This window comes from Rhinopithecus roxellana, chromosome 3 (genome assembly GCF_007565055.1).
Source record: "Rhinopithecus roxellana isolate Shanxi Qingling chromosome 3, ASM756505v1, whole genome shotgun sequence".
In the NCBI taxonomy this organism is placed as follows: Eukaryota; Metazoa; Chordata; class Mammalia; order Primates; family Cercopithecidae; genus Rhinopithecus; species Rhinopithecus roxellana.
The window spans coordinates 92,395,624-92,421,168 of NC_044551.1; the positions used below are offsets into that span (position 1 = coordinate 92,395,624).

The following is a 25,545-nucleotide window of genomic DNA, read 5'->3' on the forward strand; positions in this document are numbered from 1 at the left end:
AATGGATTCTCCCCTGAGCATCCAGAAGGAACCACTCACCTGTGGATACCTTGATTTTAGCCCAGTGAGACCCATGTGGGACGTTTCACCTCTAGAACTATAACATAATAAAATTGTGTTGTTTAAAACCACTAAGTGTATTGTGATTTGGTACAGCAGCCATAGGAAACTGATGTGATGACGCACACCACTTGCTGGCCACACCATACAGATCCCAGCACGGTGACCTACACTTGTCTCCTCTGCAGCAGCCACACATTGAAAAGCTGGTGTTATGCAGCAGGGAGTGTCTGGGCCTCTGAATTGTTCTTTGTTAAGAAGACCGCCCCCCAAGACAGAAAATAAACTTGGATTAGTTTGGCCACTGAGAATTTAGGTTGTTTGTTACAAGACGAAGTACCATTTTCTATACCTAATCTAGTACTTTATACAAAAGTGAATATTCTCTATAGAAACAAAAAAGATTTCTGAAGCTGGGAAGGGGAAAGCAGTCACAAAACCAAGTAAGAATGCACAGGGCACTGGCCGAAATGAAAAGGACACTCACCAAAGACGTGAGAAGGCACAGATAACCAAAAATGGCTAGAGAAGGCTGGGCGTGGTGGCTCATACCTGAAGTCCCAACACTTTGGGAGGCCAAGGTGGGCAATCGCTTGAGCCCAGGAGTTTGAGACCTGACTGGGCAACATAGTAAAACCTTGTGTCTACATAAAATACACAAATTAGCTGGGTATGATGGTGCACACTTGTAGTCCCAGTTACTCAGCACACTGAGGCGAGATCTCTCGAGCCCAGGAGGCCAAGGTTACAGTGAGCCAAGGTCATGCCACTGCACTCAAGACTGAGACCCTGTCTGGAGAAAAAAAAAAAAAAAAGGCTAGGGAAGAGGTGAAATGTCAGGGGCCGCCTTGACAGAAAGCTTCTAAAAAAAACCGTGGTAACTAAAGGGTCTTGTTTTCCTTGGCATGTTGGGAACAAGAGCAGACCTCTAATCTGGACCCCTCAATCTATGGTCCTGACTGGTTGACATTGGGACTATGCTTAGCAAATCTGTGACCGCAGGGTTAACAGAAGACAAATTAGTCTTCCGTTTCTAGCAATCGATAATCTGAAAGTCTTTCTGGAGGGAGATAATTCAGGGAGAAAATTCAGGGGGAATTACACTCGAGTTTTGAAAGGCATCCTTAACTCATGTCTGAAGGATCAATTAGTATAAGAACTAAGTTACTTTGAAGTTACTAAAAAAAGTAACATGGTCTATTTTCCATTTTACTTGAAAGAAATACAATTGTGCTTATATTTCCATTTAATTCACTTTGAGAGGGGATGTAGAGTCTGCTTTTCAAAGAAAACCATATGTAAGATTAGTAACATTCAAAGCTATCACGTAACAGATTTATGAGAACTCTACTGACACATGGTTTTGGCTCCACTGGGAAATGGAGGGGAACTGGGCCAGCAAAATGTATTTAACAAAGAAATTTTACCCATCTCACTGCCACAGACTCACAAAGACTGGCAGAAATGAGCAATAGCAAGGCTTATAATTAGGTCCCCCTTTCTGCTATGGAATGCTATGACTGCTGTTAGATGAAACAGAAAGAATCTTGCTAATTCTAACTTTGCTAATCTGCATTTGCAATAACTCATCAAACAAGCAGTCTCACCCCATTTCTCTGCAAAGATTTTGTAGTCAAGAGCAGTGGTCAGGTCTCAAATCATTAAGGCTGGATTACTTTTACAGAGGACTGCAGACGACAGCACATTTGCCAGGACGTGATGCAGTGCCATCATCACTTGTAAATAACAATACCTGTATTTGCACGGCACCTTTCTCTAACACTCTTCAGAAGCCTTTACAAACTGCCTCATTTGTCTCCCACCTTGGGAGGAGACACCTGGCCAGGGACGGAGTCGTCCCACAGGCTGCTGAAGTTCCAAAAGGCAACAGCCTTTCTAGTTGCTCCCATTAGGTCACTAGCTCAGGCGAGTTGGTAACAGATACTCCAAACAGTTGGGTAAGGTTTTTTTTTTTATTTCAGACTAAGTTCTTGCTCTTCTTGCCCAGGCTGGAGGCCAGTGGCATGATCCTGGCTCACCACAACCTCTGTCTCCCAGGTTCAAGAGATTCTCCTGCCTCAGTCTCCGGAGTAGCTGAGATTACAGGCACCCATCACCACACTTAATTTTGTATTTTTGGTAGAGACGGGGTTTCACCATGTTGGCCAGGCTAGTCTTGAACTGCTGACCGCAGGTGCTCTCCCCACCGGGGTCTCCCACAGTGCTGGGATGACAGGCGTGAGTCACCGCACTCGGCTCTGGGTCAGGTTTTTAAATGGCACTGTGCTCGGTATCTCAGCAGTAAGATGACTGCTGATTTCATGAGTTAAACGTGCCAAGTGCTTAGAAGTGTGTCAGTACATTGTGACACTCAACATACTTCATTAGTGTTTCCACTAGTCTGCTGCCTGAACCGGCCAAGAGGACCACCTGCATCCCTGTGCACAGTAGAGAGCGCTCAGAGCCGAGGAAGGTGTGGGCCCTGTATGCTATGGGGGCAGTGAGGGGTGAGAAGAGGCCCTGGAGAAACTCAGGAGCGCTTATTAAGTATTTTGTGCCACCCCAGGGAATAAACAGATGGAGAAGACCCAACCCTGGAAGCAAGAAGACAGGCAGACAGGCAAAGGTTAGTGCACGAAGGAAAACAAGGGGATTGCAGGAATGTACAGGAGGAGATATGGGCCAGACAGCAATAAAGAGAAGACACAAAAGAACATTAAGATAGTCACTGTAAGAGAATTTTATTGTTTCTGATTGAGCATTGAGGCACAAGTCTGTTATCCAATTTAAGCACTTAATGAAAGCATTCTCAATGTGTTTAAGGCAGTGATTTTGGTTTATGAACTGTGCTCTTGGCAATCCTTGATGATTATCCTTTATTGCAGTGGACTGCCTTTTTTTTTTTTTTTTAAACTATCTACCCTTCAGAGCTGCCTACTCTCTGGCAATGCCAGACTAAACAAGAACACCGGAGCTTCCTGCCAAAAAAGGTTCACACACAGTCCTCTGTAACACCTGGGAAAGTGCATTTGAGGGGGTGCTGCTGGCATTTGAGGGGTGCTGCTGTCAGGCCCCTCCTCTTAACTATCGTCTTGGAGACAGATGACAGACGGTGACAGCCACAAGCCAGGAGCTCATCCCATAAGTCTAAAGGAGCTGCCCTGAAGTCACTAGAGGAGTTTACCTGTGGGATGAACAGTGCTGGTACCCTTACGCCGAAGAGGGCCAGAAGAGTCACTGCAGCAAACGCAGCCCCTCCCTGCGACTTGCCCTGAGGCCCAAACCTCGCATTTCATAAAGGAGAAAAACTGAGTCCCAGTGAAGCATGAAGTGATGTCCTCAAACTTAGAACCCAAGCTCACTGCTACACTAGCACAAATAAGCTGCCTCTTCCCTCCTGAGGGGTAAATAAGCTACTTACTCTGTAATTCACAAAGCCTAGCTGTTTACTCTGCAATCCAAAGAAAACCAGAGTCCAGCAAGAAATTTTTCCCAGGGAGTGAGTATGTACAGTTCATACCTCTGACCTTAAAAATCTCCATATGGGCACTTTGGAAGGCTGAGGCAGGTGGATCACCTGAGGTCAGGAGTTCGAGACCAGCCTGGCCAACATGGCAAAACCCGGTCTCTACTAAAAATACAAAAATTAGCCAGGCGTGGTGGCAGGTGCCTGTAATCCCAGCTACTCGGGAGGCTGACACAGGAGAATCTCTTGAACCCAGGAGGCGGAGGTAGAAGTGAGCCAAGATCGTGCCACTACTCTCCAGCCTAGGTGACAGAGTGAGACTCTGTTTCAAAAAAAATAAATAAATAAAACAAAGAAAACAAAAAAATCCTCCATATGGGTATATCTCTGTATGCAATTTAATTACTGTACTTTGGTTCTGTATCATTCCAACAGATATGCTTTAATGTAACCTAGGTCCTGGAGAGCGGAGGGCCAGGGCAGTTCCTGGAGGCAGCTCTGCCCCAGGTGGAAATCAAGGCGCTCCTCCCCACGGTGGACAGGGACCAGCTGTGGTAGAATGGAAGTCAGTTATCCTTAAAGGAAATCCCATTAAAAAAAGTACCTCCTTTTGAGGTACTTTTTTTTCTTTTTTCCTTAAAACCAATGCAACACAAATTCTCCCAAAGCCCATTTTCCACCCAGTGGAATGATTTTCTAAAACCCCATGCCTCTTAAGTTCTCTGGCATCAGTTAGACATTTTTCTTTTCTAGTGCCAGTTAGTTTTGTCGTAGAGAGCTTCCATCACCACCGAAAATATTGCCTACACTGGACTGCAACATATTTAAAGAACAGCTCCTATTCGTTGTGCTGGGGCAAGGAATTCCCGCCCTACAGTAGAGGACAGCAGAGAAGGATAATGGTAATTTTCTTTTTTTTTTTTTTTTTGAGATGGAGTCTCGCTCGCGTTGTCGCCAAGGCTGGAGTGCTTTGGCTCAATCTTGGCTCACTACAACCTCTGCCTCCCTGGTTCAAGTCATTCTTCTGCCTCGGCCTCCTGAATAGCTGGGATTACAGGCGCCCACCACCAAGCCCAGCTAATTTTTGTACTTTTAGTAGAGACGGGCTTTCACTATGTTAGCCAGGCTAGTCTTGAACTCCTGACCTCAAGTGATCCACCCTCCTTGGCCTCCCAAAGTGCTGGGATTACAGGCGTGAGCCACCGCGCCCGGCCAGGAATCTTTATTGTAACAAGAAAATGGCACAGATGTGCCACCAAAAGAAGCCATGTTTCTCAAAGACTTCTGTTCCTAGAAGACTGAGTTTATGACACTAAGGTGTGCTATTAAGACCCTAGAAGAACCCCACGCATCCACACATTGAGGTGACTTGGCTTCTGAGACCCAAGGCCTTTGATCTTCTCACCAGTGTCCCTCCATATGGGCCGAATGCCACTGGAGAGTAGAAACGGAAACAGACCCGTCTGGACAGAGTCCAAAGTGCAAACAGGAACTGCGCCGAGAGAGAGGAGGTGGTCGCAGAAGCATGAAGGCTGCTTAGATCCCTAGGTTCTAAGAAAGACCGCTCTTTCCTGGCGTTAACTTCCTTAGCTCAGAAGTTTAGGATTTGCTCAAAAAGAGAAAAAGCACCTTTGGAAAAAAAAAATCTGGATGTGGAAGAAACTGGCGGTGAAAGTCATATTGAGTGATTAACGATAAAAATTATTTCCGGTCCTTGGTTCTTGAATCGGTATGAAACGCTGGCAGCCTCTAATTAATCATTACCATGATATTAACACCACTGACTTTTCATTGTTTGTTACTTTCTTTCTAGACATCTGTACTTGTACCTTCTAAGTAAATATTATCCGCCAAAACTTTGGTATAAGTTGTGCAACTGGGTTCGCCCAAGGCACCGGAGCCTGCGCGCAATCGCACAGGTACACAGTGGCCCGCGCGCCTTAGGAAGAAACGCGTCTCCGCCGCCTGCAAGCCGGGCCGAAGCTCAGGCGGGCTCGTCCCGGGCCTGGGCGCCCGAGGTCTCCGCGGCCCGCGCCCCTCGGGCGAACATCAGGGTCCGGACCAAGTCTCAGCGCCCGCCGGGGCCCTCCCCGCGGAGCCCCCGCCCGGCGCCCCCGGGTTCGAGCCCGCCCCCGGCACCCGCGCGTGGAGAGAAAGGGGAAACGAGTCAGTACCGGCGGGCGGGTGTCCAGCTTTAGTCTCTAGTTTCCCTTCGGGAGGCGAAGACATGGCGCGGCGGGGCTTCCGCGGGGCCGAGGCGGCGGCGCGGTTCTCGGGCCAGGCGGGAGTGCGCGAGTGAGCGCGGGTGTGAGCTCCGGGAAGCGAGCGGGCGGGAGAGCGACGCGCGCGCGCGCGCGCGGGGTGCCGAGGCCGCGTGAACCGAGCGAGTGCCACTGCCGTTAAGGGGGCGCGGCCGCCGCAAGCCGACGTGGCGCAGCCAAGCCCACCCACGACGTGCGCACTGACGTCACCGCAGCCCGCCCGCCCCGCCGGGCCGCGAGTCACGTATACGGAGCTTGCGCTGCAGGCCGCGCCACGTCGGACGCTGTGGCCGAGGGCGGAGGAGGCGGGGGAGGCGGGGGAGGCGGGGGAGGCGGGGGAGGCGGGGGAGGCGGAGGGAAGGGAGAGAGGAGTGGGGGAGTGAGAGGGAGAAGGAAACAGAGGGAGGTGGGGTCCCCGGCTGGCTGCGGGAAGTTAAACAGGATCTAGCTGAGGATGCCTCCTGCAGCGAACGCGGTCAGCCAGGCTCCCGGCTATGCGGCGACGGCGGGGTGACTGCGCCCCACATGCGGGCCAGGGCCGGGGCGTCCCGGCGGGGAGGCAACCGTCCCCTGAGGCCCTCAGCCCCCGCCGCGGCAGGGCCTAATGAAGCGCGGAAAGGCGAGCCCACATGGCAGCGACGGGGGCGGAGAGAGCAGAAATTTGTTAAAAGAGGATGCGAGGGGAGAGCCTACTTTTTGAGTGAGGGCCAGCGCTGGAGAACGGAGGGTGGTTTGTGCCCTGCCCTCTCCCGGTATGGACCAGAAATAAAATTCTAAGCGCCGCAGCCAACGGATGGACCCTCCCCTCCGCTGGTGGCCTTCTAAGTTGTCGTGAAAAACTAGTTCAGCCCTTGCTGGGAAGTGGAAGTCAAACATGGCCTCACAAATATTCGCACGGAGACCCTATAATAGACGACTCTTTAGGTCTGATAAGAAACATTTGCAGTATTTTCCCGGCTTCATCTGCATGATAACACCTTGGTCTCCAGAACTCCTTAATGCAACCGGGACATTCCCCTCTATTGAGTCCAGGTGTTTCGATAACTCTCAACCAATTGCCTATCAGAAAACTTTAAATGTACCTAGGACCTGGACGTCCCCACTTCACATTTTACCTCCTAAAGAGCCAACCTACATTTTATGTATTGATTGATGTCTCATGTCTCCCTCAAATGTGTAAAACGAAGCTGTTACCTGGCCACCCTGGGCACATGTCATCAGAACCTCCTGAGGGTGTGTCACTGCACATCCTCAACCTTGGCAAAACTTCCTAAATTGAGACCAGTCTCAGACACTTTTGGTTTTCACCATCATCTTCCTGTTGCCGTGGCCAATGCCTGGCTCATGTGTCTTGGATCGTGTTCTTCCCGCCTGCCCCCGTGCTTTGCAACTGCTGTTAACTTCCCCACTGCCCTTGCTGGATTCGCATTCAGACAGGCCTAATCTCTCTAGCGAAGGAAACACAACCCCTCTTTTGATTGTAGTTTTCCCTTTGACAACAAAACTGTTCAAGGAGTTTGAGCTCATCTCTTGTCACTCCCTCCAGTCCAGTTTGTCTGGTTTTCATCAAGCTCTGCAGCCATGCCCTCAACCATGGGAGGTCCTTTAGTGGAAGTCACTTAACCTCTGTGCTGCCAGATCCAACTGTCATTTTCCACTTTCATTCTACTTAAGCTCTTAGTGGCACCTGATGTAGCTGGCCATTGCCTCCTCCTCTGCTCCTCCAGAGGTGCCACATCACTGCCTTACCCTCCAGTTCTCTGGCCACCCTGGCTGCTCACTCTGTCAGCTTGCCGGTTCGCCCTCTTCTAGATTTATAAACATTTGAGTATCCCACGGCTCAGCATTGGCCTTCTTCTCTATCCAGACTTCCCATAGATAGTCACATGGAGCCTCGTGTGGACAACTATCATGCAGATGCTTACGGGTGACAAATCCGCAACCCCATTTATTTCTGCCCCTGCACTGAGCTCCAGACTCACCACCGTCACCACCTGCAGATGCTTACCGGTGCCAAATCTGCAACCTCATTTCTCTCTTTCTGCCCCTCCACTGAACTCCAGACTCACCACCACCACCTTGGCTTCTCTATTTGTTGTCTAACTCAGTGCTGCGCAACTCTTTGTGCATCAGGACACACGTAGAAATGCACATAAAATACACTGGTCTTGCATTCCCCACTCCATATACACATTTCAACACCACTAATAGGATAATTGTTGGCCAGGCTGCAGTCATGACATGCTTGTCGTGGTCTTGCATTCACATCCAAACTTGCAGGTGGGTGCCAGCAGTTTGGAAGAGAATCCTGAAATTAATACTGGGGGACTCTTTAAAGAGATACCACGTCACTCACATTCTTGAAGGTTTAAGGGTACCTAACCGATTAATTTCATGAGTAATTTCCTTTTTATGTATGTGCAAAGGTGCTATATAATTAAAAACTCATGTCTTATGTCTTAAGCCTAAAGAACTATTTCTTGGAAGTATAAAATGAAAATTTTAAGTTGAAAGAGCACATAGTGGTATCCTTTAATTGGTAGTGTTTTTATCCTTAGTGGCACCTAAAACAAAGTTGCATGTTATGAGCGACAGCATCTTAGACTCAAATGCTATTGGTAAGGAACCCTGGGGAGTGGGGGGCGGGGAAGCCTTCGCAGGAAGGAGCAAAGCTCCAGAGGGGCCCTGGTGGCCCCTGGACTGCCCTGAGGTCTGACAGGTTGTGTATCTTTGGCTGTGACCTGTTCTCCAGGGTTGTACTGATTGGGAAACTGGTGGTGTTACAGTAGGTAGCTAGTCGGCCTGAGTAGGGCAGGAGAGGACTCTTCCCCACAACCCACACCGCTAGAAATGTTGTGTGACCATCAGGTGATGGTCAAGAAGTTGTTACACTATTTCTCTAAAATAATAATTGGTTGCAGTCAGTGCCAGGGAAAGGCAGTCGCCCAGTAGATAGAAAAAACTTGAAAGTGGTGATCAGCAGCTTCCTGATAAGATCTCTTTGCCACACATCAAGAGGCAAAATGGCATATATATCATGTAACTGGTATATGACCTAGGAACATTGGGCTGGTAAGGAAAGATTTCCTCAAGTGAGCGTGTGTACACCTCCAATAAACACACAGCCCCTGCTCACTTTCCAAGTGCTGGCAAGTCACTACGCATGTGGACAGCCCACCCCAAGGGAAGAATCGGGGGACAAGGGACGCAAGACCCCAGAAGTATGCCAATGTATAAAACCCTAAGTCAAAGGTCAAATCATGCACCTGATCTCTAAAGTTACCTGCTTGGCCATCTTCCAAGCGTATTTTCCTTTTGTTCCAGATATAAAGCTTTTAAATAAACTTTCACTTCTTCTTCAAAGCTTGTCTCAGTCTCTCTTTCTGCTTTATACCCCTCAGTTGAATTCTTCTGAAGAGGCAAGAATTGAGGTTGCTGCAGACCCATACAGATTCACTGCCACTAACGTATTATATTTGGGTGCTATGTGATTCAGATACAGTCTGCTCCTGACAGTGTGACAGCCAAGTTAATTTCACGTGTTCAAAGAACTCCTGATTCTCCCACCTAGTAGCAAATAGCTTCTTCTCTAGAATACAATCCAAGCTACTCATTACAGTGTGGAATAATCTGTCTACTCAACAGCATTTCTAATGAAGGAAATACTGTTAAGAAGGTAGTGAACTTCACAGACAAAAAAAAAAAAAAAAGACATTTATTTTTCAGCTTCCCTTGTAGCCAGGGGTGGCCAAGTGACACCGTTCTGACCATGGAAATCTGCTGAGGGGTTTTGGAGGAAATTTGCATTCTTAATATGGGGAACCCCTTCCTCCTGATGACTTCATCGTTTGTACCACCTTGAATTCAGACAGAGAGCCAAAGGTAGAACAATCATATTGCAACTGTGAGGCAATCAAAGGCATGAAAATCACATGCTAAAGGTAACACAGCAGAAAGGTCAAAGGCATGTGGGAATCTGAGGGTCCATGGAGGCTCTTCAGAGCTGTGGACTCCTCCTCTAGACTCCTTTGTTGTGTGGGAAACAAATTTCTATTAAATGAAGTCCTTGTGGTTGGTGTCTTCATGGGCAGCCAAATGCAACCCCTAGCACACATGGCCTGCCAGACCCTGCATGACGGGGGTCCTACCCAACTGTGAGCTCATCCTTCTCAGCTCCTCTGGCCACACTGGCCTTTCTGAGGTTCCTCTAGCAGGACAAGCCAATTCTTCCCCTTGGGCCTTTGAGTTAGCCACTCCCACTGAGACAGCCAAGCATAAAGGGGTCCCCAGAGAAACTCTGACTACCTGCACACCGGCAAAATGGGGTGGAGTCACAGAAATTCATTCCCTTTGCAGGGGAGAGGAGCCTGATGTCTTCTGTTCCCGGGTGGAACCTGGGATTCAATCTGTGAGATGGGAAACCGGCTAGCAGGACTCTTGCTTTGCTGAGAGTCCCTGTTTCCCTTTTTTCCTTTTTGCCTAATAAACTCCATTTTCCTCACCCTTCCAAGTGTCTGGGAGCCTAATCTTTCATGGTTATGTGACAAGGACCCTGTTTTTAGCTAGGCTAAGGAGAAAGTCCCACAACACCACTGCCGAGAACCGTCTCTTCCAGATCCTCACGTGGTTAACTCCTTCTCATTCTGGAATCAGCTTTTCAAGGGGCCTGCTTTGACCATCAGATGTGAAGAAACTGGGCACTCAACTCATACACTCTCTGTCTTCCTGTCTTTATAGCATTCCATCCTCATCTGAAATTCCTCATTTATCTGTCTGCTGGCTTATTGTTTTTCTCCACTGACTAGAATGTCAGTTCCATGAGGGGAGAAACCTAATCCACCTTGCCCACTAGGTATTCCCAGCACCTAAAACCATCAAGGGCACAAAAGAAGCATTCAACAGATATTTTCTCATCATAATTCTAGAACATAGATACATTTAATTTCTCACAACTGCTACCTAAATGAAGAGTAGCCAATGTTGACTAAACAGAGAATGAAAAATATATGTAGCATGTAGATGGCACATGGCCACTAATCTTTTCTGACATTTGCTTTATCTTGTAAATGCTTTGTGCATGTGTGTGCACACGTATGTGCATGCATGCATGGGAGTGTTCAGCCCCTCCAGTCCTAGATGCTGAGGATAAATGTCAGTCATCACCCACTGGTGGTGTAGATGTACTATGTAGATGTTCTATGTAGATGTACATACTCAGTAGATAGGATGAGAATTGTTGAATGAATAATCTTATTTGAATCTCACAGTAACAATAGGAGTAAGGCAGGTTAACCCATGCACCAAGGAAAACAAAAACAAACAAACAAAATGGAGAAGAGAAGGATTGTTGGACTTATGTGGGATGCAACTCTGGTGAGTGTGACCTGGAACCCAAAGCTGGATTTTCTAAGCCCTAGTTCCATTCCCTCCAGCTGTGGGTTGACTTCTAAACAGAGTTTTGGGAACCATTTTCTTTTCTTCTCTCAATAGGCTGTTTTCTCTCTCTCTCTCTCTCTCTCTCTTTTTTTTTTTTTTAGACGGGGTCTCACTCTGTCACCCAGGCTGGAGTGCAGTGACACAATCTCGGTCCACTGCAACCTCTGCCTCCCAGGCTCAAGTGATGTCCCATCTCAGCCTCCCAAGTAGCTGGAACTACAGGACCATGCCACCATGCCCAGATAATTTTTTGTATTTCTGGTAGAGATGGGTTTTTGCCATGTTACCCAGGCTGGTCTTGAACTCTTGAGCTCAGATGATCCGCCTGTAAATAGGCTGTTTTCTAATCCCAAATGGTGGTGAATTCACTTATTGTGAATGCTGTAAGCACTAGAAAAAGGATTTGAAGAAGAAACTGAAAATGCAGATTCTCTTATCCAGGTGTATATTTTGAGTCCGTGGCTACATCACTAAACCTTTCTGAGCCTCAGTTTCCTTATCTGTAAGTCAGAGATGTGAATGCTAATGCCTCTCCCAGGAAGGTTGTGAGAATGAAGGGCTTTGCCTAACCTGATTATGCTTGTACAGCTCCGTGTCACCCCATTTACCCCCCACAGGATCCTGAGACACAGGGAGTTCTCTGCCCTTTTTTGATGGAGAAACTGGGTCTGTAGCTGTATTTTCTAAGCTTGGTGCAAGGATTGGTAGCTAGTGTGGGGAGACCCAAGAGAACCCAGCTCTTGCTATCTTATCCGTTGTACATTTAAAAGTGTTTTGTAAGCCATAATATACTAGAGAATGTACTGTTATTACTGCAAAGGGAGTTTCTTTTTATCAGCATTCATGAAATACAAGAATAGTCCCAGTGTGTATTAAAATAATCCCACATAACAATCACTTCGATGAATATTGCTTTCTTATTCCAGGTTGGTTTCTATTTCCTGTCTGTTTGTGCTGTTGTCTGATAGATGAGAATTTTAAATTCTTATTTACTACTTCTGTGGCTTGAATGTGTCCCCCAGAATTCATGTGTTCGAAACTTAATCCCCAAATGGTGATTAGAAGCAATGGTGTTGAGAAGCGGGGCCTTTCATAAGTGACTGGCTCATGAGGGCTCTGTTCTCATGAATGGATTTATGCTGTTATCGCAGGAGTGGGCTCCTGATAAGAGGATGAATTCAGCCCTCCTTCCTCTTCTTTCATGTGTTCTCTTGCCCTTCCACCCTCCGCCATGGGATCACACACCAAGAAGGCCTTCACCAGATGCGGGACCCTTGACCTTGGACTTCCCAGCCTCCAGAACTGTGAGAAATAAATATTTGTTTTTTATAAATTATGCAGTCTCCAGTATTCTGTTGTAGTAGCATAAAATGGACTAAGACAATGACCCAGGATTTCTCTGATTTCTCCTCCATTGTTAATTTTACTCATAAGGGAAGAGCATCAGTCATTCTTGACTTTGCTTTGTAATATCCAGGATATTTCTTATTATACTATGTAGTGTAGGCTTTAAATTAATTTTAATATAATTTATTTGCATACACACATAAATATAAAATACTTGAAGAGGCTATTCATATCTTAAAATCAAATAAAAATGATAGAATATATTTTACACACACATGTGCATACACACACACACACACAAGTGAGGGATCTTTGGGATTTCATTGGGCCTCGACTTATCACTCAGTGACACTTTCAGGCATTTTTCAAAAGTAATTCAACAGCTAATAAAGAGCATGGAGATCAATTTTAGTCACATATGAGGTTATACTTTAGTTAACAGTATTTGAAGAAAAAAATAACCAGTCTGAACCTTGGCAAAATATTCCTCTTATCTTCATTTAAAAGTTAGAAAATAGAAACTGCAAAAAAAGATGACAGTAATACAACCATGAATACTGATTTTCTAGGGAATTTCGAATGCTTTGTAAGTTATTTATAAAAAATGTGTTTTAGCAGAGAAATGGGGAGTGGTAAGGACAATTTTATGTGTAGCTCTTGCATTGAGTCATTATTTGACCTGTGCAAGCTACTTACGCATTCTGTAATTACATTTCCATATTGGAGGCCACAACACCTATCTTACTTGAGGATTCAAATAGTTATTCAATATTATGTCTTAGCATTTATCTTCTTGTATAACATTTTTTTAGAAAGGTATATGAATTGCTCTAAGTATAAAAGATAAACATGACAAACATCAAGAATAAAGAGGCTTTCAGCAAGATAAAATAATCTCAAAGGAGCTTGAAATTTGAAATTGAAGAACAACATTTTTTTACCTTTTTTTTTTTTTTTTTAAAAGAAACGATACAGAATTTGGTGGTACTAGGACATTGATTTACTCTGTTACTCTTAAAAATGCATAAAAACCTTTCAAAAGGCTCTTCAGGTGTGAGAATGTCATATTAAGTGAGACAACAAATAGCAGAAGTGTGGTGAGCGGGGTCACCTCTACCAGGCCCATGAGGCTCTGCTCAGACTTTTCATGTGGGATCAGTTGAGGAAGTACAATCTATAAATGACAGAGCTTCTAGGTCTGGAGACCTAGGTTTGAGCCCCAGCCTGACCACACATCACATGTGTTACCTTGGGAAAACTGCACCCTCTCAGAGTCTCAGCACCCTTCCCTTAAGACAGGCACAATAGTGCACCCCTCTGGAAGGCATATAAGAAGTACGTGTGATGGCCTGTTGAGAATGCTTTGTAAACTTTAAGGAACTAAACACAGATCTCAAAGCACATAACTTGTTGTTAGAGATTTTAGAGAAACAGCAAAGTAAACATATTACAAAGCAGAACATGGTGAATGTTCTAGAACAATCAGAGATTCCCACTTGTTTGTGGAAGACAATGGGCAGGTCTCATGGATAGGGAGTGTGGACGGCAGCCTTCCAGCTGACAGGCAGTAGGAGGTGGGCCTTCATAGGGAGGACTAGAGAAGACAAGAGAGACAGTGGCCCACAGTTTCTAAATCCCAATTCTTCCAGGCTGACTCGCAGGCAGGCTGTGTGTAGAAAGGCAATGGAAGGTCTGGAAGTGCCGCCTTAAGACTGGCTGACAGAAGGCAGCCTTTGCTTCTGCAGTCTGTTGCCATAGCCATTTGTGTAGGCCCTGAAAAACCCCACTATATACTGGAGAAAGAATGAGAGTGAAAAACAGCAAAGAACATTTTAGTATTATTATAAACAGTTTTGACCTCCTAAACACCCTGAATGCATCTAGAGAACTTCCAGGGGTCCTAGACCACACTTTGAAAACTGCTGTGCTAGTTCATTCCTTGCACACTTATTAATTTAAGATGAAGAATAAAAAAGGACTTGTACTAAGGAAACAACCTCCACCCTGTAGGCAGTGGGGATGTCAGCCCTGCAATAGGCAGGGGCTGCAAGGTGAGTGGGCATCACCCCTGCAGTGGCCTGCTCAGCGGGTGGGCTCTTGGCTCCCCTCTTCTAGGCACACTCACAGGTGCAGGGCTAACCCCTTCAGACGGGAAGAATGCATGGGCTTTGTCCTCCCCAGGGACAGCAGCAGCCCCCATTGTCTGGGAACCACTCAGCCCTTGTGCTGTACTATGTGCCTCCTAAATGTAGTTTTGGCAACCTCAGAGTTTTGGTAGCATTAGTGACACCATTTTTTAGAAGGGCTGTTTTCACAGGCTTTGAAGTGAAGAAGGTCTCGAAGAAGAGGCTGTTGGCCTGCGTTATTTTTTCCTCCAAAGGAGCATGTTATATCTTCTCTCACTGGCCATGTGGATGTTTTGACTACATTCAAGAATTAATTTTTATGAATACGTTTTTTAAAAAATACAAAAATAATACACTTTGGAAAACCTAAATAACAGATTAATGTCCAAAGGAAAAAGCAAGTCACCACTTGTCAGCAATCCTACCAGCACGTAAAGTTGACCACTTGTAACATTCTGTTGTACGTCCCTCCAGGCTTCCAGACAAAAACAGACAAGGATTCTTTTTAGCTATCTTATTTTGTAAATTGTCCCTTAATTTGTGTTTGATGTTTTTCTCATAGTTAAAAACAGGAGTTACAGGTTTTTGGAAGGAAGACCAGAGTGACCTTTTTTTTTTTTTAATCACATTATGTTAAGGGTACATGTTATTAATATGTCTGATCACTGAAGATGTCAACCTGATCACCTTATGATAGAAAGGGTTTTTAAGTATGGCCACTTTATTAGATTTAAGTTAATTTATTGGTGAGTTCAGCTCTATAATAGGACTCAATATGAACATGGGCTAAATTCTTTGTATCATACCTTAAGGTTCCCCAATAATTGCTAAGAGTCTATACTAACAAGCCTATGCCTGGGCATGAGTCTGGAAGATATCCCTGGGCTCTTGCCATCTCAGCTTTATTGGCTTTCACTGCTTTAGGGTTAGAGATGGCAAGCAATTTCCTTAAAAAACTTTAGAGCCTTTTTTTCCTGCTGAAATTACTTGGTTTTCTTTTTAGACCATCTTCCTTCTCAGCAAGTGATTTCCTATAATTGATTAATTATTCCATTCAGGGTGAAGTATGTGTGTGTGACTTTGCAGGCTTAAGAGGGTTGTAAATAATGACTTCTGTCGGATCCTAGTCCTCAGTATGTTTACAGAAAAGCCAGTTCTGTTCTTGCTCAATTTTAGAGAAGGTCTAAGCTTGGGAAATACGATTGCTATTAATCCAGATAAGAACAAATCCCAAAGCCATCCTTCAGGTTTGGAGGGACCCTCTGGGGCACCATTCACAAGCTTTTCTTTGACACAAATTCATAAAATGCCTTTGGCTATGGAAAAAATAAAAGAAAATATACAATTTCAGTAGCTCACTGGAGACTTACAACATGACTATTCATGGCCTCAACAAAGAACCACAGGTCATTTGGGTAAAGAAAAGCTATACTTAGCATTCCAGGCAAGGTTGTGTCAAAGGTATAGCTTGACATGACATCACTCAGCACAAATATTGGGGAATAACATGCTGGGTCAGGCTTACTTTGGGTTTGGCTTATTTACTGTTCCTCTGTCCCTTAAGAACGTTGTTATTCTCCTTTTCTTTTCCCTTCTCTTTTTGTTTCAGAAGGAGAAACCAACTCCAAGTTCTTATTGGAATATTTACAGGGTACTGGAGGGACTCACAGAATTAAGGAGAGGACTCTGGCAGCCTCAGAAAGAAAGAAAACTAGGGAAGCTCTGGAAACACCAATAAACATTTTTCTAGATGTATCTGTGAAGCTCTTTTTTAGATGAGATAGACACTGAAATTGGTGAACTTTGAGTAAAGCAGAGCACTCGCTATAGTGTGAGTGAGCCTCGTCCAATTAGGAGAAGAACTTAGTAGAAAAGACTGAATGTAGGCGCCCCAATCTCAGGAGCCAACTCCTTAAAATAAATCTCTCTCTCTCTCTCTCTCTCTCTCTCTCTCTCTCTCTCTCTCTCTCTCTCTCTCTCTCACACACACACACACACACACACACACACACACCCTATTGGTTCTGTTTCTCTGGAGTACCCTGACTGACATGCTCAGCTATGACTTTCCTCTCTCCTGGATCTTCATTCTAGACCTGATACAGAGAGCAGGCAACATTCTTGGGCCTGAACCTACTTTGATTCAGGTGCTATGCTGTACATGACCTTCCTGGGTGTAAGCTGAAGTGGAGAGAACTTTTACGACTTAGTAAGCTAACCAAGTAGCCCTGTCACATTTGACTAGCCTCTGTTATCTATCATAAGTTACTGATCTTCCTGCCAAGTTTTTCTGAAATTTGATTTCGAGAGATGAGGGCACTCCTATTATCTGATGTTTTACCCCAGAGCCTATCTTTACCCATTGGGAATGTAACCTCTTAACCTCATACCTTGTGTAACTCCAAGTTGTAAAACACATTTAAGATAATTGCATCTGTTCCTAAACCTCCCCCTGATAGGGAATAGTGTTCATAAATTGTGCCTATTGTTAAAGACTTCAGCTGCAAAATGACCTCGTACTAATTTAGTTCATCATCACAGATTATATCTTATATAAATTCTCTTGCTAATCTGATTTTCAGACCTCAGATCTAGTTATTCTCCTTTCTAACTTGCAAACTGCACATAAATAAAAAGCAGAGCCTCTAATGGCTTTTTCTCTATTATGGTGGTAAGAACACTTAATGAGACATCTACCCTCTTAACAAATCTTTAAGTGAGTGATACTGTATTGCTAACTACAGGCACGGCTCTGTGTAGCAGATCTCTAGAATGTATTTGTCTTGCAAACTGTAAAATATACCAAGAGATACGTCTTTCCCTCTCCCAGCCTTTGGCACCACCATTTTACTCTGTTTCTATGAATTTGACTGTGTTGGCTTGCTCATGTAAGTGGGGTCTTGCAGTATTTGGCCCAATAGTTTTCCATTGTGCACAGATGTCACATTTTCTTTATTCATCTGTCGATAGACACTTAGGTTGCTTCTGTTCTAACAAATTCATTACACAACAGGAAGTTTTGCTTTCCATCTCCTTTCCCCCCTACTACCTACCTACCTTGCTGGCCTTTCTGATACTAAAGGCCTGTCTCATGGAGCCAGCTCTTTCCATCAACAGCCCTATGCTGTCTGCTTTTTTTGATCTCAGTTCCCTGGTGTTTGTTTCCACTTCCAACTTTCACTTAGGTGTCTGGAGAGCTGAGTGGTCCTTGAGGGTCCAAACAGCAAAGTACAGGAACTGAGAGACTCAAAGGAAGTCCGTCCTTATCATCAGCCCAAGTGTGGTGGTCATGGTAGACATCCGCTGACCCTGAACCTCCCTCCTGGTCTCTTTTCTGTTCCTACGGTCCCAGGGCTATAGTGATGGAGAGGAGGGAGGCACAGCTGGCTACCAGGCTCTGAAGGTAAATCTAGAAATCTAAAGGCCAGGAAGGGATTTGTTGATCTTATACTTCCTTTTATTCAACAAAATATTTTCGAGCACCTTCCTTTTTCCAGGCACCTTTCTATAAAGTGAAGATAAAGTTTCAGCTCTCTCAGAGCTTATACTTTGTTCCATTGGAGGCCGACACAGTACATGGTGACAAGTGACAGAGGTAGGCTTCTGGTATTCTCCTCTAAAACAGACTGATATGCTGAATAATGATCCAGTTTCTAAAGCTTTCTGATATTAATATAATGTGTTGTTTCTGGACAGTTCCTTGGAACACATTTTAAAAGATAAAAGTCAGGTGCCATGGCATTCCTGCTTTATGTTATGTGCAGGCAAGATCTTTCAAGAAGAAATTTGGGGTAGGGAGAGGCTGGCTTGCAACACTTTATCCCTTTATCCCTTTCAGTTATTCATGCCAGAGAGATGGGGTAAGTCTTTTGAAGATAGTCCTTCATTCTCTCTCGCAGGTGTCAGTAAACTGTGGCTAAAGGACAAGTCCAGTCCATGCCTATTTTTGTAAATAATGTTCTAATGGAACACAGCCACATCACTCACTTAAGTATTATCTGTGGCTGCTTTTGTGTTACAAGAGCAGAATTGAGTAGTTGCAATGGAGGTGGCATGGGCTGTAACGCAGAAGTATTAATTTGACCCTCTAGAGAAAGTATGTAGGCCCCTTCTCTAGAACAGTGGTTCTTCGTGTGGTCCTGGAGCAGTAGCATCTGCACCACTGAGAGGTTGTAAAGAGATCCAAGTTCTTACCCTACCATAGATCTACTAAATCTGAAACTCTGGGCTGGGCCCCAGCAATCCATGTTTTCATAAGCCCTCCGGGTGTTTCGAATGCATGCTAAAGTTTGAGAACTGCTGAACATCACATAATCTATAGTTTCTAGGGGACTATTGCCTACTAGGGAGTCAGAAGCCTGCAGCAGTTTTGAATTACTGATATCTCCTTATTCTTTCACGTGATTGCTTGGAGAGTGAGTGCTGTGTGTTGTGACGTATTGGGTGATGCATTTCAAGAGAAGCTATGTGTAATGGTGCTAATGATTAAGAATTGTGCTTACAGCAGAAAGGATCATTAACTGATTTTATAACAGTTATGAGGACTAATATTTAGCTCATTGATTTATGAACATCGCATCAATGTTCCTTTTTAAAGTTAAATCTCTTTAAATTAATTTTGATCACAGTTGAGGAGAAGACATTGACTGATGGTGTTGTGTTCACGTGCTGTGATTACAAACAGCTCCTGGTGTTTTCCCAGGTGGCCATGAATGGGTCTGATTTATGGATTCCCCTGAAAGACACAAGAAGAGCATGAATGTCATGGTGTCCTTCTTGGCTGGGGTCAGTTGTGATGCTGCCACTGGAGGCTGCTGCCTCTTGCCCACTGTTACTCTCCTTTAAGGAGGAAAAGGCTGGCAGGCAGGGCACACACCAAGTCGAGTTTCAGTTTTGGGATATCCAAGATGCGGTGTAAAGGACAGAATGGAAGGGCAAGCCCTGGGAGCTGTCAGCCCGAGGCCTGAAATAACAGACTTCTCTGCTTCCGTGAGTGGATTAGGAATGAGAAGACTTGGTCAGACTTCTTCAACCTTTCGACTTGGCTGACTCTTGTTTCTGAACATTCAGACTTAAAACATCTTCATGGGCAAGCATCTTCCTCTACCTTGATTTCAGGTTTGGTAATTATTATTGGGAGCTTTTTCTTTCGTTTATATTGCCTGTATCTCCTAAACAGATAGGATTTTCATGGGCAGCCCCATGATTTTTTTTTTTTTTTGCCATATTATCAACTCAAATAAATGTATGGTATCACTGTTCCAGCTGACTAGGTAGAAATTCATCATTAGGGTGACAAAGGGAAGATTTCACATCTTACCACTCTTACCCCAGTGGTTCAACAGCTTTTTAAATGATTGTAGATGACAGGAGAAGTCACAGGTCAGGGGTCACTACTTGGATGGTGATTGCCAATACAACCTGTTAATATAATCTGCCCATATTTATGTTGAAGTATTTTATATACGTGGCACGTTATTGCTGTGTCAGAAATAATAATGTTCTAGCTGTACTGTACCATTATCACTAATTTTCATTTTATTCTCAACTAGAGTACATTTGAGTATTGTTTACTACAGGGTTGGTAAACAGCAGCCTGCAAGGCAGGTCTGACCTGGTGCCTATTTGTGTAAAGTTTTATTGGAACACAGTCATGCCCATTTCTTTACATATTATTCATGGCTGCTTTTCGGCTACAATGGCAGGGTTGAGGAGTCGTAGCAGACACATTTGGCCCCCAAAGTAAAATAAATTGACTGGCCTTTTGCAGAAGGTTTGCCAACCCCTGCTTTGCTGCATCACTTCACACACCAACAAAGGCAGCAGCTCAAGGTTAGGCATAGACATTTGTAGACACATAATCAGATCACAAATGCCTTCCTTCACATTTTAGCTCACTTGCAGGTACCAGCAAAGAAGTGGAAATAAAGTGCTTTGTACTCAGAAAGTATTTCAGATAATGAATCACTTTATGATTTTCCATGATTTATTTTTAAGTCTTTCTTTTTCAATTATTTATTTATTTATTTATTTTTGAAATGTAGTCTCACTCTGTCACCCAGGCTGGAGTGCAGTGGCGCGATCTTGGCTCACTGCAGCCTCCTCCTCCCAGGTTCACGCCCTTCTCCTGCCTCAGCCTTCTGAGTAGCTGGGCCTACAGATGCCCACCACCATGCCTGGCTAATTTTTTGTGTTTTGAGTAGAGATGGGGTTTCACTGTGTTAGCCAGGATGGTCTCGATCTCCTGACCTCGTGATCCACCCACCTCGGCCTCCCAAAGTGCTGGGATTACATGTGTGAGCCACCGCGCCTGGCCAACTATTTTAAGGCTTCTATTCAAAACTGAAATGAACTGTTAGAAAAAATGTAATATCTGAAACATATCCTTCTGAATATAGTTTTATAATATGTAATCACAAATGGTCATTTTTTAATGGAACAGTAAAGGCTAGACTTGATCTAACACCAGCAACACTAAACAAGTGGGAGAAAAACAAACATTTCTCTGTGAATCCAATTGCATGAGTGTCCTTGTTCACTACAAAGAGTACTTTTCTTGATGAAAATCTTAAATAAGAACGTCTACCTTTAGAACAATTGTCATTCACTGGGAGGTGTGGAGTCAGCCTGGAGCATCTCTAAAAATAAAAAATTTATGAAATTCAGAAATGTATAAAATTCAAGCATATTCCCTTTTCCTAGCAGGCAGTAAAATGACAGCTGTGCCCAAACACGTGATTACAGTGAAGAAAGGAATAGAACGGAGGTCCTACTTGATCACTTTAGACCTGTCAGAAGATGCACGCTCTGGAAAAAGAAGCCGATGAAGAGAGCAAAAGGGCCAAGCAACCAGCATTGTTGCTGTTTATGTCTTTGTTGATCTATCCATCCATAATCATATATTTTGAGCACCAGCTTTGCACAAGGCATCACCTTAGAGGTAAAAAAGAAAAAAATGAAATAAAAATAAGTCTTCCTCTAGGCTTATCATAGTTCTATGAGGTCTTGGGTCTTTGGGGAGGACAGAGAGACCCCAGCCCCAGTGTTCACATCACTTTGCCAATGCCCGTGCTTACGTGGGTATCTATCTGCAGCTCCACCATGCCCTGGAATGATTCTAAGACATGCTTCTGTGCTTCTTGCTGCAGCTCCTCCCAGTGGCCAACAGCAATGATCTGTCCCCGTCTAGGGGCTCCCATGCACCCACTCTCCACCCGCCAGCAGAACCTAGTCTGCACCCTCATGTGGAGGGATGAACAGGAGATGGGCCTGAGCCGGGTTGGCGGAGCCTGAATCCAGCATTCTACCTTGATGAATCTCCTACTCTCTCGGCTTTCGATTCCACCTGGATACAGCAAGGGGCTGTGTTCAGAGATGGATGGCTCCTCCAGCTTTAACCTGTTGAGTCTGCACAGGGAGCCATCTCCTGGTTGCAACTGAGTCAGGACGTAGAGTGGAGCAAGAGTTAGAGGCCCCACAGCAGGAGTGGACTCCACACCAAGATCCCCAGCTTAACCTGGGAAGTTTGGATTTCTGTGGTTACATTTAAGACACAAAACTGGTTGAAGAGACATTCACGTTAGAGATTACAGAAACTAGCCAATAAACGGAAACATTGCTTCTGGCCCTTAAGTGGCAGATTAGAGATTTAGCTGAGAACCTGGAACTTTGGCTTCCAATTCTGCTTCTGCCACTTGCTGGCTGTAAGATTTGGGGCAAGTTACTTCACCTATTCATACCCCAGTTTCTGTAAGAGTGAAATGGGAATATGAGGGGCCTGTTTCAGTGGGCGCTTGTTTAAAGAAGCTATTATGTTTAAAGACTATAGAACAATACAGGCAAACTGTGAGCACATGCCAGGGCACAGAGAGAAGGCCCGAGCTCTGGCCCTCATCTCTAACTCTGAGTGGTGACTCAGGCTGCTACCCCTAATGGGCTCAACAGTAGCTGCAGAGGCCTGACAAAACCCGAGAGCTATTACAAAGGCTCAGGTCCTGGAGATCAGTCTAGGTTTTCCCTGGTGAGAAGGGAGAGGTCCTTTGGAAGATCCTAGAGAAGCCCCCAGACTCTGACATCCATGGCCAGTCTACAAACTCTCTACCACTGCTGGGCAAACAGGCAGCAATGGCTCTCCCTCCTTCCTCATTCCCACAAGCTTCCCAGTCCAGGCATCTTTTTCTCTTTAAAGATTCCCAAATGTGAATTTGAAAGGTAAGAAAGGAGAGGCAGACAAGAGAAGGGAAAAGATGTGGTAGGAGTTGCCCCTGATTCTCACGTTCTTCTAGAAAGAACCATTCCTCAGACTTCCACTGTATGCAAGGCTCTGAGCAGCTGATTGGCCAGGCTAGTGAATGCCTAGCTCTGTTCTGATGGGCTGAGGTGGAAGGGAAAGATGTGTTAGGCAGAAAGAAAAAATGTGTGGCAGAGGACAGAGTCTGCTTCAGACAATTGCTTGCAGGAGCTACAGGGCATGCATGCACACACACATGCACACATGTAGGTATACATGCACACATACAGGTACACACATGCACACGGGCACACAGAGGCATACACCTGCACACATGCATGCACACAGTCACATACCTGAATCCACACATAAACACAGGCGCACACACAGGCCTTCCACATAAATACACACACAGGTATACATACACTCAGGCAGAGCTACTTACAGCTGCATGGTGGCAGGCAGAGGCAGTAACAGTAGGAATGCTCAGCTTACTTATCTGCTGGTGAAGACCCAGATCAATTTCCTGGATGGTTACTTTCTGTCCAACACGAGTCCTCTGTCTTCTAGGATTTGAGACATTGAGAATTGACTGCCAGGGGCACCGAGGGTCTATAATTGTTTAGCAATTGGCTCTCTGGGGGTCAGGGATATGGGGGAGAGCCCTGATTTGTAGAGTTTGCCAATTTCTGTGGTGTAAACACTCCACTCATAAGTGATTTTGGGCTACCAAAATGATGTCACTGAAAACAGTGTTGGTAAGAGGCACTAGTAGTCAGCTCTTGTAAACAATACAGCTGGCATAGGTACTAAGGAATCACAAGTTGGGTAAAGTGAAGGAATGGTTTTCCATATCAAAGACCACCATGATACCAAACACCAACAAGAAACAGACCTGACACACCATCTCATCTACTAGCCAAAATCTACTGGTTCAATTGATAATATGTGCTCCAGTCAACAAAAACAATGGAGAAATCTTATAAAGAAAACACTCGCTTTTGATTTATGACACAATGTATAGTTAACAAATGTAGAATTTTTTCCCGTCCAGAAATTGGCAAAATGATCAATATTACTGTATAAGCTCCGGGAGACATCTACTCTGATGAGATTTTCGGTTGTTTTGTTTTGGTGTTGTTTATAATAATTTTGAACAGCTTTATATCACACTGAGTTAGGGGAAAGGAAAATTTACTAGAAATGCACCCAAAGTGAGGCCAGTGTAGAAGGATGTGCCACCTCACCTGTGTGAGATAGTTTTGCAAGAGGAAATCATGGACATCTGAACCCTCAGAAATGACTGACTGGAGTGGGCAGGAGCAAACTCCTCTTTCCTGAGAAATTGCTAAGTCCTTCTGCAAGCAACAGCCTTGTGCCATCATTCTGCAAAATCCTCATCAAACAACTTCTTTCATTCCTCTGCTTCCACCCAGTTGTTTGCAGCTCAAATTTTTATTGGGTTTTCTGGATGTAGACTTGAGATGGCTCTCAATGCAAACAGAGAAAGCTCCTGTTACAGTCCATTTAAAACACTGCCCACTTGAATAGGGGAAGAGAAAACACATTCTGTATTTATTCAAAAGCAATGGAGCCTCAAACAGTAAGTTAGGATTGTAATATTCTTGAGGGAGGCAAAATCTTCAGTTTCAATATAAACTCTACAATTGGTTATCTCTATACCATTCAGAAAGTATCCCAGTCAAATGCGTGAAATATGCTCTGGACAGCCAAGATCCTTTACAGAACAGCAATCAAAACAAAGGGAAAAAAAAGAGATAAAAATAGAACATCTCCCCCCTGACACTAGCCCCCAAGCAGAAAGCTATAAACCTATCAGAAGTGTAGGTTTATCATCTCATCCTTCAGGAAAGGATTAATGAAGCTATAAGACGATCAGAGCTTGAATTTATGAGGCATCAGCTTCTTTCCAACTCCAGATAAACATTAAACTCCAGCTTATAAGAGGAAAGGAGTTGATGAGTCTGGGTATAATCACTTTAAGTAAATGTAGTATCCAAAGTCTCAAAAAAAAAAAAAAACTCAAAAAACAAACAAATACATAGGAAAGGGGCAGAAAACAGCAGGCTACTTTACATGTAATCTGGTCAAGCTTCACACACCTCCACCTGCAAGAGGCTCCTGAGGGAGGAAACCTGGATTCACAAAGGTAAACTTCCACCCACGTTCGCACAGCTGGTCAGTGGAAGAGACAGAATCAAACCTAAGGCTCTTCTGCCTTTTGCCATGAAAATAACATACGGGTCCAAAGAAGATAAGAAATTCTTGGAGCAGGAATAGAGGCACTCAGAACTTGCCTCCTCCACAAAGAAGGACCAAAACAGCAAATAGATAACCACATGTCAAACAGTGCATCTAGGATAATATGCTGGAATGCAGCAGGGAAGTGGCAGAGACACTTTGAGGCATGGAGGTGGGGAAAGCAAAACAGCCGGCCCACTTAAGATTGGTATAAAGCCAGAAGGAACTCCCCATTGTGGGGAAAAGATAAGCAAGAGATTCCCAACAGTCCACATTCCCACCACAGACTCCTGCAGTACTGGCCATGAGAGAGCCCCTTGGCCCTCACAGGCCCTGAGACTACTACAGGGAGCTGCC

General features: G+C 44.7%; 1 protein-coding gene across 1 annotated transcript in view; it reads right to left on the reverse strand.

The window, feature by feature from the left end:
• DAP (death associated protein) overlaps positions 1-5,963 on the reverse strand; it is a 76,542-nt gene extending 70,579 nt beyond the window's left edge. The window contains exon 1 of the mRNA XM_010356610.2: positions 5,701-5,963. Within this exon, the coding sequence (XP_010354912.1) occupies positions 5,701-5,755 (55 nt within the window). The 5' untranslated portion in view covers positions 5,756-5,963. The remainder of the gene's footprint in view (positions 1-5,700) is intronic.
• Positions 5,964-25,545: the final 19,582 nt, after the last annotated feature.